This window comes from Macadamia integrifolia, chromosome 11 (assembly GCF_013358625.1).
Source record: "Macadamia integrifolia cultivar HAES 741 chromosome 11, SCU_Mint_v3, whole genome shotgun sequence".
NCBI lineage: Eukaryota > Viridiplantae > Streptophyta > Magnoliopsida > Proteales > Proteaceae > Macadamia > Macadamia integrifolia.
This window is the reverse complement of record NC_056567.1, coordinates 30,825,349-30,843,952: the sequence shown is the minus strand read 5'-3', so window position 1 is coordinate 30,843,952 and position 18,604 is coordinate 30,825,349. Positions and strand designations below refer to the sequence as shown.

Sequence of the window (18,604 nt, the reverse complement as noted above, 5' to 3'; positions counted from 1 at the left end):
GGAGGACTGGGTCTATACTCTAAGAAGATCAATCGATCCTCCCTTGAAGGTTATCTGAAGAAGACAAGTTGTTCCTGCAGAATTCTTCACATTCTCTCTCCTAGGTCTGAAAATCAAGAAAGCGCATAACTCCATAACTAGCCATCAGAAGCCCTTCATATTTGGGGGTTTTTGTACCCTCCCTAGGGACTATCTACACCCAAAAGTGCAGCTCAATCAGACTCCCACAGACTTGGCCGCACCTTTCTCTCTCCAGCTCTATAGAAGGTCTTTCTCTCTCCTATAGGGTTGGGTTTTGGGCTGGTTTTGCTCTTGCATTGGTATTGTATCATTGGGGGTTTATTTGATGGTATTATTTCTTTGTTTCCTACTCCTATTTGTATTGTTTGGGGTTATAAACTGCTAGGGTAGTTTCTTGTAATCTACTCCTGCATTAAGTGGTATCAGAGCTCGAAGCAATCTATCAGTGCCTAAGCGAAGATGGTTCCATCAGTTCGTTACTTCGCTGGACAAAGGGATACATTCTACATCCTTGATTGGTTAGATTCTCTGGAGGAATATTTTGACTACTATACCTTGACAGAGACACAAAAGCTTCAAGTTGTTTGCTTCCGATTGATTGGCCATGCTAGAGATTGATGGAGAGTCCATGAAAAGCGACTCCGAGTTCGAGGACATGAGCCTAGGACTTGGGAAGAGATACAATACGAGTTAGTGACACAATACCTCCCTGTATATTTCCAAAGAAGGCTCTTCCCTCCACAGGATTCCCATCAGAATACATCTACTGCTGCCCAATCTAATGATCAGCCACGTAATTTCATGGGGAATTCCTTGAATGGATGCGTGAATTGGACATGTACTTTGACAACTACAACTTAACAGAGACACAAAAACACCAATATGCATGTTCCCAGATGAGTGATTGTGTTCGAATGCAATGGAGAGTCCGTGAAAGGCAACTTCAAGCTCAAGAATGTAAACCTAGAACGTGGGACGAGATGCAGTATAAGTTGGCAGGCATGTACCTATCTGAGCATGAACAAAACATGTACTTCCTTCCACCAAATGTCCAAAAGCCATCCACACTTGACAATAGCATGAAGGAATCATCGGCCTCTATTGCGAAGGAGCAACAAGAGAAGACACCTCTGACCAATGAACTAGAGTCAAAAGTTGAGGTTAGTGTTAAAATTTTTCCAGCCATTCCTATTGTTGAGGAAGAACTAGTCATTGATGTTCCCATCAATGAGACTCATGTGGGAGAAGTCGAAAGCAACAAGGTTGCCACAATGGACAATGAGGTTGAGACTAGGGAACTTGATACTACAACAACTGTGATGATTGTGAATAGTCAAGAGGAAGATCCTAAGGAGTTTAAGAATGAAGTTGTGTTTGAACCATCAATGGAACCGATTAGGAACCACCAAGCAGATGAACCAAAATAGCTTTATGTTGCATTAAAGTTAGAAGAGATCAAAGGTGCATATATAGATGAGCCTATGGATACATCCGAAGATATTGAAGTTGAGCATGTGGAGTTTGTCATCCCATTAAAATATCTTGAAGATCGAGCTCCTCACATTCTAGACTACAACTTTATTATCAAAGAGCTATCTGAATTTTTCTACGGCTTGAAGAGGGATGTGCACCATGATATAATCACCCTCACACTCTACAAAATTCAAGGACAAATTTTTTCTAAGAGAGGGCGAGTTGATGTAAATAAATCACTTGGGCTTATTTTATTGCAAATAAGTCTTGGGTTGTGTTATATATGTGTTGGGCCTTTGATCCCATGGGTTTTCTTTGAAATGGGCCACTTTAATGGGCCTAAAATATGGGTAGAAGGTAGAAAAACGAGATTTAATTCATTAGTTTAGTTAGTTGCTATTTAATTCAATAAAGGCCCATTAGGCCATTGGTCGGTTGTAAAGTCCTATATGGATTATTAGTTAGTTAGTCCTACTCCATGTTGGAGTCATAAAGTCAAGTCCTAGTCCTATTTTGAATTCCTAGTTGTAGTAGGAGTGTCTAGTCCTATTGGGAAACTAGCTCCTAGTAGTAGTTTGATTGCTATTCTGCCCTCTATAAATAGAGGAACCTATGTACTTATAATTTCAGATTTGAATTGAAGATTTGAATGGATGAATTATTGAGTGATTACTCTTTAACTAAAAAAACTATTATTGAGAAGTGAGATGCCTAAACCTTTGAGGGGTGTGATACCCAAAACCTGAGGGGTAAGATACCCATTCTTTTATTCTCTTTCACCCTTCTCAACCCTCCATCGATTCTTCTTTTCTATTTTTATTTTCTGTTTATTGTTATTAGAAGTTCAGACCTGTTAAAATATACAAAATCAGAATCAGTCAGCCAAAGAGTTATTGTACTTAAAGCCAATCGACACCCATTGCTGCCCAAGTTTGAGATCTGATCTGCAGATCCTTTGGAGGACTGGGTCTATACTCTAAGAAGATCAATCGATCCTCTCTTGAAGATTATCTGAAGAAGACAAGTTGTTCCTGCAGAATTCTTCACATTCTCTCTCCTAGGTCTGAAAATCAAGAAAGCACATAACTCCATAACCAGTCATCAGAAGCCCTTCATATTTGGGGGTTTTTGTACCCTCCCTAGGGACTATTTACACCTAAAAGTGCAGCTCAATCGGACTCCCACAGACTTGGCCGTACCTTTCTCTCTCCAGCTCTATAGAAGGTCTTTCTCTCTCCTATCGGGTTGGGTTTTGGGCTAGTTTTGCTCCTGCATTGGTATTGTATCCTTGGGGGTTTATTTGATGGTCTTATTTGTTTTTTTCCTGCTCCTATTTGTATTGTTTGGGGTTATAAACTGTTGGGGTAGTTTCTTGTAATCTACTACTGCATTACTTGACCTTGAGATATTTTCAAAATACCAATTTTGCCTTCCTTTCTCAAGATCTGGAAAAAGTTATTATTTTGTGTTCAAATAGTTATTATTTTGATTCCGTTTATTGATTCAAGTTAACTCTTGAATAAGAGATTGTTTGCACTTTATTACATTAATTTTGGGCTCCATAGTTTCTGTTTTATTTCACTCCTAGTCTTCATTATTTGCATTTGGACCATCCTTTGAGTATAGATCCTTGTCAATTGGCTACTATTTTGATTCTTTCAAATATAGTACTACATTAATTCGTATCAGAGGCTAGTCTAATCGAGGATGGAGCCACATTATTTTCATGAGGAAATTATTGTTTTGCCCCTCATGGTTATTTTTTTGTTTTTCCTCTATAGTTGCTATCTTATTTCACTCTTAGTCTTCATTATTTGCATCCGGACCCTCCTCTGAGTATAGATCCTTGTCAATTGGCAATCGTTTTGATTCTTTCAAATATAACACTATATTAATTGGTATCAGAGGCTAGTCTAACCGATGGGACACATTATTTTCATGGAGAAATTACTTCATACATATTCTTTGAACGAGTGTAAGAATTGGATGTGTACTTTGATAACTACAACTTCACAGAGACACAACTTTGATATGCTTGTTCCTAGATGAGTGATCGTACTAAAAAACAATGGAGAGTTTGTGACAGGCAACTTCGAGCTCATGGACGTGAGCCTAGGACTTGGGAAGAGACGTAGTACGAGTTGGCGAGAATGTACCTATCCAAAAATGAACAAAGAATGTACTTCCCTCCACCAGAGTCCCCTCCGAGGTCCTCTATAGATTTCCAAAAGCCATCCATAGGCGATAAGAGCATGAAAGAAGCGATAGATTGTATAGCCGCTCTGGTGCAACAATACAAAGAAGCATATCCAGAGGAGACACCTCTAATCAAAACATCTGAACCTGAAGTTGAGCTTAGTGTGAAAGAAATTCCAGCCATTCCTATTGTTGAGGAAGAGTTAGTCATTGATGTTCCCATCAACGAGACTTATGTGGAAGAATTCGAAAGCAACAAGATTGCCACAATGAACAACGAGGTCGAGACTGAGGAACTTGACACTACAACACCTGTGATGACTATGAACAACCAAGAAGAAGATCCCAAGGAGCTCAAGATTAAAGATGTGTTTGAACCATCAATTGAACAGATCGAGAACCACCGGGTTGATGAACCAAAAGAGCTCCATGTTGCACTGGAGTTTAAGATGCATATGTAGATGACCCTATGGATACATCCGACGATGTTGAGGTAATTTCTTAACCCTAATTTTGGGCTGAAAATTATTGTTTTGCCCCTCATGGTTATTGTTCTATTTTTCCTCCATAGTTGTTGTCTTATTTCACTCCTAGTCTTCATTATTTGCATCTTAACCATCCTTTGAGTATAGTTCCCTATCAACTGGCTACTATTTTGATTCTTTCAAATATAGTACCGCATTAATGGTGGCTATAAGGATGGATGGTGGCTATGGTGGATCTTCTACTTCACTCCCCAGCACTGATTATGGGGGTGGGTTAGATGGTGGGTCATCTTCCGTCGAAAGCATATTCTTGTATCTCGCCCAACCATTTGTGACTGCTCCACCTAGTTCAGTCTTAGTGAGCCCTTCCCTAGGTTGGGATACCTCCGATATGTTGACGATGAGGCTGATATATGGGCGATCATGGACTATCAGAACAACTGGACACAAAATATATTATGAGATACATATGTTAATGTCGGTAGGATCATTACACAAACAAGCATTGCTGCTCAAATCTAGATCCAAGAATCTCAACCTAATTATGTCCATCGAACCAAGTCCAATCTTGGACCAGCCAGCCCCAAACCAGGTCCATCAACCAGCCTAGATCTGGTTCTATTTTGTCTCAGTTTTGGTTCTTTATTTTCTCTCCATCAAGCAGCATGTTTTCTCTTCAGTTTTGGTCTCATATGGACATTCTAGAAGCCGCAACAGCTGTCCACAGCTGTCTCCATCAATTTGGAAAGAGGTAGGGTCCAGAACCAGCCCATATCTTTCTTCTTTTTTTCTTTTGGGTGAATAAAGTATTCAATACCAAGAAGAAAGAGAACTTACAGCCCCAAAGAAGAAGAGGGAGAGAGGAAAAGCAAAAAACCCAAACTCAAAGAGGAGGGTTATTCCTGATGATAGAGCTAGGAAGCTCCTAGGAATTTACAATATGACAGTTTCTAGGAGAAGGATTACAAGTAGAAGAAATCCGAGAAATCTTGGCCTTGACATCAAAGGAGATGGAGCCCCAAATATTTTCAAGAGGACGAGAGTTGGAGGTCTATTTCCGATGATTTCTTTCCATCCAGATCTGGTTAATGGTTGCACAAAAGGAGAGCTTTCTCATAGTATCACATATAGACTTTCCCTGAATGTCATATCCATCCAAATCCACTCTCTATGGAATGGAAGAATTCTCCTGTTTGCTGGCCAGCATTTTGCAAGGATTCCTTTCCAGATAGAGGAGGAAACAATGCAAGAGAAAAAGAGATGCTCAATGTTCTCCGGCTAATTGCCACAGAGGACACACGTAGAATCATTTGGAATGCCTCTCTGAATGAGGCAGCCCATATCTTTGTCTCTAATGTTTTCTTGGACTGCAAGAATTGAACTCAGCAAGAATAGATCTTGTTTTGATTTTATTTGTTAAGTTAGTTAGATTTGTCTCCTTATTTAGGATTTCTTATTAGACAAAGATTGAATTTGTTTAGTTAGTTTCTAATTATGAATCTTTCTTGGCTAGAAAGTTAGGAAGTTAAGTTAGGAGTCTTATTCAGTTTTTGTTTCCTATTTTAGACTTTCTAAGATGTAATTCACTTTTACAAGGTTATATAAGCAGCCTTGGTCGATAGAATGAAGTAGTAGTTTTTGAGAATCGATTTTATGCTTGTTATGCATATTATTTTCCTGAGAAAAGATGATCAACAGCTGAGATAGCTGTAGATGAGAGACCCAGGCTGAGATAGCCGTTCCCCCACCCACATCTATCCCTTCTATCCTTTCTCTTCTCTTTGTTTGATCATTGTGAGAGAGTGTTTGAGAGTTCATTACAATCATATTGAAGCCTTGGAGATCATCAGCAACTTGAGTTTGGAGATTCAGCAAGATCACTCAGGTCCACAGAGCAGAGTCAGGGTTTTGGCTAGTTCGACTTTGACTAGATCACCCAAAGCAGAGACTTCTCTTCAGACTTCAAGTGGGATTCTCCTGCAACTTGAAATCTGAGCATTGGACTACTTTTCCTTTCTGTTATTCTGTTCCCCTGATATACTACAGTAAATTAGTGCATTGCATTCTGAAGTACATCTGATATCCAGATATTGGTTTATTGAATTTCTTCAATTCTGGTCATTAATTCTTCACCAAGGCTCTGGTTTATTATTGTGCTTCTGATCCTAAGCCTTTAGGCTTTTAGAAACCCATCAGTCAACTTCACCTAACATGCAAATACTGTAACACTTTAAATTGGACAAGCAAATGACATGACCAAGTATTTAAGGTCAATATCAGACCCTGGTTTGTTCCCAGGTAATACAGATCCAAATATATTGAGATCAGTGAATCCAGCGAGCAAAGGATTGATAATGAAGTGACTCAATCGATACGTTGTATAATAGGTTGTATTTGTGCCATCCAACACTCCACAGTGGCCGATCAGGATAAGAATCTACTGATCCTTTAAAAAGTGGGTAAGACCCTCATGCTTGATACACAAACCTAACACATAATTTCATAACAGAGATACCAAACTGGTGGTAATTCCAATTTGGACGAAAATTTTGAATCTCTTGGCAAAATATGTTCAACAAAAGGGGGACAAATAGTTCGACCAGAATGTGCAAAATTCATTCAATGCAATAGCATTGGCACGTACCTGTTCTCTCTTCTTCAATTCAGCTTCCTTGGCTTGAAGCTCCTTTTCCTTCTTTTTTAAATCCTAAATAAAATAATAAAAAATAATCCAAAAACCAAAAGCTCAGGCAAACCATAAGAGGTAAGGAAAATGGACTAACTCTACACTTGAGAATGCACACCCACCTTTGCTGTATCAAGAGGAATATCAATTGTTGCTCCACGATCATAGCTGAAATCTACAGGCTCAGGAGGAAGAGGTGAAAGCCTTGAGTTTGTGGCAGGAGGAACACTTCCAGGATTCTGGGAATCACAGCAAGATAATAATATTTCAGAAATTGAGCAAATAATTCAGAACTTGAGCATCCGTACACCATAAAGAAACCAGGGCATCGTACATGATACAACAGAAGAACATTTCAGATCCGTCATGATCACATAGGGAGGTAAAAAGGGAAAATAAACGTCTCAAACCAACATAACCAGACTTTTCAAATGACATTCTGCTACCACAACATAACAGTCAAAAAGTACTATATGTAACTTACAAAAATGCCCATTAAATTGCGTATGAATTACTAGTGAAACATAAAGTGTAAACTATTTGCATAAATCATAGAAGAGCAGACCAGATTCAAGATCAAATCCCTTGGTGTATTTTTTTGCTGATGATATTGTTCTGGTGGATGAAAAAAAAAATAGAGAGACATGCTAAGTTGGAATTATGAAGCTTAACTTTGGAATTAAAAGATTTTAAGATAAGAAGAACAAAAACAGAGTATATGGTGTGTGAGTTAAGAAACAAGAAGTCCGAAAGTGGGGTGATGTAGATTGATAATATAGAGATACTCCAAAATGAAAAGTTTTGAGTTACCTAGGTTCAATCATAAATAAAGGAGGAGAAATAGAGTATGATGTTGCACAAAATATTAGATTAGGGTGAATGAAGCGGACGAGTGTGTCTAAAGTGTTGTGTCACCGATGTATTCCTTCTCAAAAGGAAAAAAAATTTAGGAAAGTTACACAACCGCAATTATGTATGGAGCTGAATGTTAGACAGTGAAGAAGAAAAAAAAAAACATATAAGCAAACTTTTTCTTGGGCGAATAAATAATTCATTAGCAAAGAAAATAGAACAACAACCCCAAAAGGGGAAAGGAAACAATTTACAAACACACACACTAAGAGAGGGGGAGCAAAGAAGGAGAGTGAGGGTAGATCCGATGAAACAACAATATATATGTTCCTTGGGGAATCAATACAAGTAGTGGAGATAGTAGAAGTTTGGCTTTAACGTCGAAGGAGATGGAATCCCAATCTGACGAAGAGATCAAGAATTGGAAGACCATTTCTTATATTATGCTCCATCCAAATATGGTTGATGGCAGCACTGAAGGTAAGCTTCACCAAAATATCACAAACTATAGAACCAGCAAAAGACATGTCCACCCAAATCCATTCCCTTTGGAATGGAAGGGTCCTACAGCTTCTCAGCCAACATTTCGCAAGGACCTTACCAGGACCCCTTTCAAAATAGATGAGAATGGACAATAAAAAAATAAGTAATCAACATCTTTTGTGGCATTCTCATGTAGGACAATATTGGACACCCAACTAGACCCAAATCTGCAGGAACTTTTAGACTAAAGAACAACCAAAACCAGCAGCAACTTATAGCAGAAGATCAGACCTCAACAACAAACCAGATTTGACAATCGATCTCAATAAACAGTAACCAGATTCGAAATAATTCAGCAGCAGTTTTAGGACTAAAAACCAGAGATTTTAATAACAATCCAAGGCCTCCAATAGGTTCAGATTAACATATGCTAGCAGTCCAGAATTTCACAGAACAGAAAACAGAACCTAAATCTGGACAGAAAACCTATCGGCCAGAATTGTAAACCCAGAAAACAAACCAAAAAAACTTGGTCTGATCAGCTCCCAACTGGGATCGAGTCCTCCTCTTGATGAACCTAACAATCGACCAGAATTACCAAGCCATCGGGTGGCCAGAACTCCCAACAGAATGGGTCGACAGAATAGGGGAAAACAGAGAAGTTAACCCAGAAAATCTGCAAAGAATTTAGATCACTTACCTGAACTGTTGGAGAAGAGATTCAATAATAAAATCAGATAATAAAAGACCCACCCGGACTTCTTTCTGCAGAGTGTCGATCGGATCACACACCAATCCCTAACCCTTGATCAAACACAAAGGTACAGCCATGGAGGAACCAGCGGCAGCACCATAAGCTTTTTTTTTTAATTGTCAAAATCATGGCTCATAAAAGAGCCCTCTTCTATATTTATAATGATGGGAAGGGTTTACAAATAATAGCAACTCAGAGTTACTAAATCCGAGTTACTAAAAACTGATTACAAGAAGTTACTAAAAACTGGAAATTGGAATCTAATGAAAATAGAAACTAATCTTAAACAGAAATTAGAAACTAACAATGACTTGAAAATAAAAACTAACTTAGGACTTCAAAATAGAAACTAAATAAGAAACTATTAAGCTACTAATAATCCCCATCAGCAACCCAAATCGTGGGCTGACTTGGACCAGATCTGGGTTGACCCAGTCAGCCACTTGGGTTGACCTTGGTCTTGGTTCTCCTTGCGTAAACCCCTGTCGGTACTACATCACATTCTAGCAAAGGCAAGTAGGCAACAAGCGGGTGAGACAACAATCTGTCTATAGATAAAGAAGGATTGCACAGGCAAGCAGGTGGAGAGAGGCCTCCAGACTATGAAGTAGTAGCAAGGGATATGGTGTTTGTACCAAACAAGCTTCCATCAAAGAACCTGAGGACCACTAGCACGAATGAAATCCCAAGCCGCCTTTGAACTGAAAAGGCCAGTAGAGAATGTAGACCAAGAGATGATATCACATGTAACTAGGGGCCTTTGACAATAGATGGAAAAGCATTCCACACACTAGTAAGCAAGGTGGAGAAGGAAGCCGAAGGGTCCCAAATTCCAGAGCAAATAATGGCAGCAACCATCGAGTTCTCTAGGAGACCAGAGGCATAAATAGTTCTAGCACTGACCAAATGATAAAAGACACCTAATAAATGCAAATGATCAAGCCAAAGAGAAGTGGATGAAGCATCATCAATTTGGTGTTGGATGGCCCCAGGGGAATAGATTGGCGAGAGAGAATGTTGCACCAAACCCAAAAAGCATTAGAGGGAACAAGAACTATACAAATAAAGTCAAAGTGGAGAATCCCAGAGTATAGCCAATCAACCTAAATTCTTTTCAACTTGGACACAACCTACCAAAATAATTTGATGATACCGGTCAAGTTGACAACTTTGATATGCCTCAAACCCATACCACCCTCCTCCTTAAGGAGGCAGATAACTACCCAGCTAATAGGGCGAAGAAATTTTGAGGAATTAGACCATTTCCAAAAGGAAGGCAGATATAAGTGACAAGAGCTTTAACAGTGGGTTGGGGGAGGCCCTGACCAATAGATATAAGAGGACCAAAGAACTAATCTGATAAGAACCAAATGCCCAATAAAGGAGAGAATCTTGCCTTTCCATAACTGAAGCCTTTTCTAGATGAGTTCGACCATTGGAGTGCAATAGTGAGCAGATAATCTAGCAAGAGCAAGGGGTAGACCTACTTGACTGGAAGGTGACCAATAAAGAATCCTACTTTGTCTAATAGATAAGCTTTCTCAAATCAGTTAACCAGCCAAGAAAAGCAAAGATTTTTCAGGGTTATTGCGAAGACTAGAGAGATCTTCAAAGAGTTGCAGGCAAGACATAGTGGCCTGTAAGGACACAATATCAGCCTTAGAAAAAATCATAAGATCATCTGCAAATTCCAAGTGGGAGAACTTGATGGCCTTGCACTTAGGGATGGGGGAGATGACTTGCTAACCCATGCAAGATTGGAGACTTTGAGAGATAACTTCAAGCGCCAAGGTGAAGATATAAGGGGAGAGGGGGCATCCCTATTTGATTCCTACTAAAGAAGCAAAGTATCTAACTGGACTACCATTAACTAACACTGAGAAACATGGAGTAGAGACGCAACAATGAACCCAATTAACAAATATTGGGGGGGGTGAGGAAACCATCTAAACATTAACCTTGGAGATAAAGTCCCACCTTAAAGAGTCAAAAGCTTTGTGGAGATCTATCATTATAAGAGCAGCTGAAGAGTGGGATTTTCTATCAAAACCTCTGACCATCTCATTACAAAGGAGAATATTATCCGTGATGCTTCTTTCAATAAAAGTCGATAGGTTATCACTGACAAACAAATCCACCAATGACTTGAGCCTAATAGCAAGGATCTTAGCAATAAAATTGTACAGAGTATTACGGAGAGCAATAGGACTAAAATCAAACATGGTAGGGGCACCATCCTTTCTGGTGATTAGGCAAAGAAAAGTGTCATTTACTCCTTTTAATCTGGGTGTGATTAAAGAAAAATCTTTGGATAGCCTTAAGATGAACTTTAAAATATCCTAAGAAGCTGAGAAGAGACCAAAACTAAAACCATCTGGACCAGGAGATCTATTCTCCTTGAAAGAGTGAACAGCAATAACAATTTCATCCTCAAATGAAATGTGGCTTGTAGCCCACTGATAAGGTGACTAGGAATGAACTTGTTGAGGAGGTCTTCCGGAAGCAAGCCAAGAGACTGAAGAGGACTTGAGCATATTCTTGAAGTCGGAGACAGCCCCAGAGCAAAGGGGTATAGTTGGCATCAACCCTAGACTTCATAAACTGATGGAAGTAAGTCGAATTAGAATCCCCGAGTTCCAACAATTTAATCCTCAATTTTTACCTGAGAAAGCTCTCCTCTAGAGCTAGGAGGAGAGAACCAATGAAACCTCTTTGTCTTCTTCTACCAAGGGGACATTTTGAAAGAAAGATTGGAGCCTCAACTGAATACCAAATAACTTGTCCCTGCAACCCAAAACCTAAGAGGAGATATTCCCAAAGGTGCAAGAATTCCAGTCTTTGAGAGCCCATTTCACATTACGAAGCTTCCTGGCAAAGGTAATTTGGGGGGTGGGGGATCGAGAAAGCATACACAGGCTTGTCCCAAGCTTCCTTGATTACGGAATGAAAGGAAGGGTGAGAGAACCACATTGAAATATTTGATGGGCTTGGGGCCAAAGGAAATGTAAGGGTGGATAAGCAAGGAGATAGGACAGTGATAAAAAAATACTTGGAGGCTCAAAAGTGGCATGGGAGGAGGGGAAGAAAGTGAGCTAGGATTCATTCACAAGCACTCAATCAAGCTTACAATCAATATGGGCATCTCCACAGCTTTTGTTGTGCCAGGAGAATTTAAGACCAGACCATCTTAGATCATTGACACCAACATCTTCAATGCGGTCATTGAAGGCTTCAACCGAATCCAAATCCAGCTGAACACACCCTTATTTTTTATACCCATAGAGAACGACATTGAAAAATTCCTCCTAGACCCTAAGGGAGGGATCCTACTTGACTGGAAATACAACAGAGATCCCTCCAAATAGACACTTTCTCAGTAGCATAATTGGAAGCATCAACAACAATAAGAAATAGGTTGGAATTCCCCAAAGAACCAAAGATTTTAAGGTGGGGGAGCTGGGAGGAGGAAGAAAGCAAGGAAACGACAAGTTACCAAAATCTCAAAGCCCAAAGGGACCATATGGGACCATTAATGTGGTCAGAGTAACTGGATAGAAGAGACCAAATGCGGTAATAGAAGCTGCAATATGAGCAGAATTAGGCTCCCTAACTCTGGTTTCAATGAGAGCAAGAACTCAAGTGCAAGGACTTGACAAGAGGTTGAATACCAAAGTGCTTTGAAGGGGAGTTCAGATCCCCTAACGTTCCAGAAAATTCCTTAATTCATTAGGAAGTTTGGGAGAGGTGCAGGGAAGGCTCTTTTAAGGAGCTACAAAGACGTCGAGTAGGCTGGTTTGTAGGGTAAGGACTTGAAGGCAGGAGTGGGGGAGCTCGTGCCTAAAAGCAGGGAGAGAAACAACAGGCAAGGAGGGAGTAAGATGGCTAGCGGTAATGGGTTCTGTCTCGACCAGAGAGTTGAGCGAGAGAGAAGAGACATCAGGCTAGGTCAGGTTGTTAGGGAGAAATACCAGTCCATAAGGAGAAGACGCGTTTAAGTTGGATATGGGTAGGTTGGGAGGGATTGAAGTATTGGTTGGGCCATATGGGTCAAAAGTGTGTAGGCCAAAGGGTTAGTGGAGGAGTTGGGCCCAAGAGAGGTGGGAAAGGAATCAAGGCCAGGGGCAAAAGGTTATTCAAAAAAGAGGAAACATCTAGAGTAAGAAGGATAGCATCAGTGGGTCCACCTCAGGATTTGGGGACAAATTCAAAGAAGGTAGCGTGGACACAACCTCGAATGGGAACTCGTATTCTCTTAAGGGCGTTGCAGAGGATCGTGGTTGGCAGAGGCATCATGGCTAGGAGATAGGCTTCGCTCAAGGGATGAGACAGAATCAGATATGGCACTGTCGGGGAAGTCATAGCAGCTGGAGGAACTTCTCTCAAAGCAGGTCACAGAACCAGATTTGGCTCTATTGACAGAGGGGGAACTCATGAAAGAGCAACTTCTCAATGAGCCACCACCAGAGATACAACGATCAAGAGTTGAAGCTTTGGGAAATGGGCTAAGGTCATTATCTTCATATTGTAGGAGAGCGTACTGGTCAGATCCACTGGTCAAAACCACGCCATGGACCAATGGTGGGTTATGATCACTAGCTGGTAAATTCCCTAAAGGGATGGAAATCTGTCCTCTAGGTCGATGTCTCTTGAGCTAGCGAGATGGGGGAGCGGCAATCAGAAAGGGCCTAACAAGAGTATGTAGTTCGCTGGAGGAGGGGGTGATGGGGGGTGGAGCAATGGTCTAGAGGAGGGAGAGGAATGTGTATCGTGGATTGAAGGGGGTCAACAAAGGGGTGCTTGGGGAAAGGTTAGAATCATGCCAAAGACCTTACAGACTTAAGTAACGGCCTAACGGGGAGATCTCTAGTCGAAGGTAACATCCTGCTCAAAGGGGCAATAGTCTCCATCTTTCACCCGAATGGAAGAGAGTAGTGGATTAGTAGCAAGGATATCAATATAGATTCTAGCATAAGCACGATGATCTATCCTCTTTGAAGAGGGGGGGTCCCAGAAAAAGCCAACCAAACTGAGACCCTTAAAGCACCAGTAATGGAGAGACAATCAAGGAGCGAAACCCAAAAACAGAAGTGAGGAGAAGTCGACTCTATTCAGCTATATCAGGTGAAGCCATTGCCGAAGGAAGATGGGTTTCCTTCGAACCTACCATGGACCACCTTCAAGAACACAGGTTTTGTCCTAAATATCTGAGAACTTGAAATGAAGTAACCATGGTCAAGGAGGTGAATGTCAATAGATCCACAGACTTTCCATTGCTTAGTAAGGGAGACTATAACAATGTGGAAAGGAGGGTAGAGCCAAGAAATTGGCCAACCAGAGAATTGCTCTAGAGATTTTCATCCTCTAACAGACACAAGGGGCAATTAGCAACTTTGGCATCATCAATGATGGAGGGGGCAACGAAACAAAGGGGAAGACCTTCATTAGAAGGGGCGGGTCACGGGTGCATGGCTAAAAAGGGGTTCCACTAAGTAATAGAATGGGGAGGAGGGGTGGTAGACGAATAAGGGGATAGAAGGGAGGGGAGAAGGAGAGGGGGACCTGGAACATGATGGCATTCAACCAAGGGGCCAGCACTCAGAGATAGAACTCAGATGGGAGAGCCAGCACTCAGGGACAGAACTCAGAGAGGGGGGAGGGCTCATGGGAGAGAGAGGGCCGCTGGTTTACCAAAAATTTAATATTGATAGTCCCATCTAATCAATAAGCAAACTTAATGTAGCTTGGTAATGAATTATTTATTCATCCAAAAAAAAAAAAATGTAGCTGAATAAAAGATGTTGGGTAGGATGAGTGGCAAAACTTTAAAAGATAAGTAATGAACAAATTAGAGCTAAGTTAAGAGTAGCTCTGAATACATGATAAGTTTGGCTATGAATTAAATTATTCACCCAAAAAAAAAAGAGTAGCTCCAATACATGATAAGTTGCAAGAAATATGTTTGAGGTGGCATAGACATGTTGAATGGAGAACTTTGAAAACTCCAGTATGGAGAGGTGATTTGATTCAGATTGAAGGAGCTAAAAGAACAAGGAGTAGGCCTAAAATGACTCTAGGAGAGCGGGGAGAAAAGACATGCATAGCTTAAGACTAGTAACAAGTATGGCTTTGAATAGAGCATATTAGAGAAAAACCATGTAGCCAACCCCATTAGTTGGATAAGGCTGAGTTGAGTTATACTTCGGTACATGTTTTCAAAAGCATGTCAATAGAGTGCCTTGAACATTGAGTTACTAGTTAAAGGAGCAGGATTTGCAATTTTCTCTCCCATCACCAAATTTTACAGATGAACTTCCAGAATCGAGGAAGAGAAGCGGAGTTTGTAGGTTGTAATAATGTGCAACCAAAGAACTTTTGAAATCCTCGACAAAATTTGAATTCAATGAAACAAATAGATATCAAGCAATCCCAAAGAAAAATCTTACTGTGGTATAAAATGCACCTCCACCATAATTTGACTGTCCAGATTTCCCCATAACAGCTGGATCCTGCCATTATAGTTCACAAACAACAATGGTGATGACAAAAAGAACCAAAATTTAACAATGAAAATAGCTCAATATCGACCACATGGCAATTTAATTGGTGCTCAAAATTTTTTGGACATGTTGCCCACGTTACCATCTGGTAAGTTTCAGCAGAAAAACATTTTCCATGAGGCAACACAAAGCTTTCAAGCAATTTTGCATCAATAGTTGAAAACAAAAGGGTAAAGTCTTAACATGGTGAGTAAATAAATCGGGACCAGATCCGAAACCTGGGAAATCATTCATCCAACAGTCTAATTGACAAGAGAAGCCCTCCAGGTGGCTCAAGAAGGCAGATTTGCAAGGTAAGCTTCTTTGTAAAGTTAGTAATCCCTCAAATGATGCATACAGGAGAATAATGTTGTACACCAAGTAGATTAGGTACATACCACAAAAATATAAGAAATTCAAGAAAATAACTACAAGATTAACAAGCAGCATACAGCCTCAAGATATGCCAATCGCCTGGTTTCAAAAACAAATCTTTCTGGAGTACAATTAAATCAGTTAATCTGGATAAATTTTTGGAGTCACATCTATGCAAAATATCAGAGACTAACTCTAAAAATTTGAAATGGAAACGAAAAACTATTTTACTTATTTCATTACCATATATTACAATAAATATGTTTCTAATGGTCTTTGTTTTTTCACCCAAGTGCACACAATACACACCAAATACATTTACTCCAAGAATGTTCTCATATTGCTGGGCATATGAGAAAATTGTGCAAAGGAGTGCATCCAACACATTGGACATGTTCGTGTGTTTTAAGAACCTAAAACAGCCAAACTCTCAGATATGCGATGCTCAAAAACTGCCATGCATCAGCATCAGCACCAGCACCAGCACCAGCATCAACGGAAAAACATTCTTTCACAAACACCTTCATATATAGCCCCAGATAGCAGTTCAGAAGACTAGCGTGAAGCCACATGATAGCATGGCGAAAAACAAATTAGTTAAGCTAATAGGATGCTTTAACATCACTATCCAAAACAGTAGAATCATAAGCGATTAAATATATGGCAATACAATTTTTAGACGCAAGCATAAAGTCATAAAGATAGTACATTTTTTAGTCATCCTAGAAAGTATGAAAAATATGTACTCCAGTAATCATGAAGAACTAGCAGGTGACATTACAATGGATCTCACTGAAGGGTCTTCACAGTATCTGTGTGCTTGATGGAGTTCCAACGGTTGACAAACCATCTCAATCAAATAACACAATTTCAGTTAAATGTCCCATTAAAACCTGAAAAGTTAAAAGTTCAAAATTTCTATGCAATTGGAGGTTGAATACTAAAGTAATTACTTTGTCCCTAGACAAACAGTAATTCACCCATTAGGCATTATAAATCTAAACATATATTAACAAGAGGAGACCACCAAAACACAAATGGTTTCTAAACTTTCTAGAACTCCTTGACTGTGCTAGGATATATCCAAGGAATATTATCCTAATGTCTAGCTCAATAACATTGAGGAAATTAATTCTTGGGTGAAGGACAGAAGAGGAACTAAACAAGGACATGTAAAACTGTGGAAAATACATGAACCTAAATAACTTTAAACAATATTCACACTTCTACAAGTCCTTATACAAAATTAGCCACCGCATCTGACAAGCTCATATGAGCCACGCAAGCTGTAATTAACTCAATACTATGGATAGTACAGTAGGATCACATGATTCCATCTGTACTGTTGAAAATCATGTGATAAAACAAACTCTTGAGAATTCCAACAGCAGATACCCTTGGGAACTCTTTACCTTAATCAATTTTTTTCTCTTAAAAATATCATTGGTTATAATAATCGAAATAGCATGTCCAGGAAGGCTGCAGATGAAATAAGAAAATGATACATATGACCTTTATCAGCTACAAATTAAGGCAATAATGGACCAGTGGGGAAAAAATAACAGTGTTTTAAATTAAAGTGTGACGAATATCCTGCAGATTTCAAATGCAACACTAGTTTCTTCTAATGAAATACGCCCCTCCTCTCTCTAAATTTTAGGTAAGCATAAAAAGAGCTTCTGAAGCTAAACAAACAACATGGATCCAGTAAATGTAATCTCTGGTCAGCAAGAACAAACAATTTTCCGAGCAGTAAATGCAATTGGCATCTAGCGTTTCATTCTATCACTAGCATGAAACCCAGAATCCCAGATCCGAAGATTCACAGAGGGAGGCACCATAAAACACGACAAATCAACTTCAAACATAGAACCTACGACAAGTCAGACAATTCCGTAACATCTATTTTTACAATGAGAATCGAAAAACCACCACAGATTCACATAAAACCCGTTTTTCTAGAAATTGAAGATTCATGGCAAATAAAATGCAATAAAATAAATGAAATGCATAAAGAAAACAGGAAAAAATTTCATGGAGGACTCACCGCAAACGGATTGACTTCTTCATCGTCGAATGGATTCCGATCGTAACGCCCGGCCATGACAGTGAATCTCTAGAGATCAATCTTCGAGACAAACAAAACCAAATTTCTGGAGAATTAACACAGAGGAATCTTGCAAGAGAAGGGATCAAAGCACCATATTAACAAAAACGAACAAGGCTTGTTTATTTTTCTATGTATCTCAAGCAAACTACAAAATCGATGGAGAGGGACCAATTGACGAAACGAAGGGGGCCCTTTCCTTCTGTTGACTCTTTTGGAATGGAAGACTTTATTTGAGGCTAACTGTCGATAGAAAGTCGGAGGAAATAACCGAACTGTTCGCGGGAAGGATAAATAGAGAGAGAGAGAGAGAGAGAGAGAGAGAGGAGTCGTCCTTTTCAGTTCATATTGACCGGCGAGTCCTATACTTTTGTCGGTTTTTGTTACCGTTGGATCGGCATCTTCCTATCATCATCAATTATAAAATGGTAAATAGGCGGTTGGATAAGAATTTTATGCTTATTTATATATTATATATAAATATTTCTTTATTATTTACTGATTTCAGATTGCACTAGTTGGCTCCTTGTAATTGACAAAACCAACAATGGCGTGATGAGAACGTTGATTTGGCGGACTGGTTATTAATTATTAGAGGTGGGAAAATTGATTACTAGTCTATGCTGGGCCAAGGAA

The 18,604-nt window shown here is 39.7% G+C and overlaps 1 protein-coding gene across 3 annotated transcripts in view; it reads right to left on the bottom strand.

The window, feature by feature from the left end:
- The window catches only part of LOC122094233 (secretory carrier-associated membrane protein 1-like), a 31,845-nt gene extending 13,567 nt beyond the window's left edge, over positions 1–18,278 (bottom strand). Inside the window, exons 1-4 of one of the 3 annotated variants that reach the window (XM_042664964.1) lie at positions 17,909–18,273; positions 15,394–15,456; positions 6,984–7,100; positions 6,820–6,882 (exon numbers count right to left, since the gene is read on the bottom strand). In XM_042664964.1, the coding sequence (XP_042520898.1) occupies positions 6,820–6,882; positions 6,984–7,100; positions 15,394–15,456; positions 17,909–17,965 (300 nt within the window). In that variant the 5' untranslated portion in view covers positions 17,966–18,273. Of the gene's footprint in view, positions 1–6,819; positions 6,883–6,983; positions 7,101–15,393; positions 15,457–17,908 lie in introns of all 3 variants that reach the window. The other 2 variants (XM_042664966.1, XM_042664965.1) reach the window with 2 other exon arrangements.
- Positions 18,279–18,604: the final 326 nt, after the last annotated feature.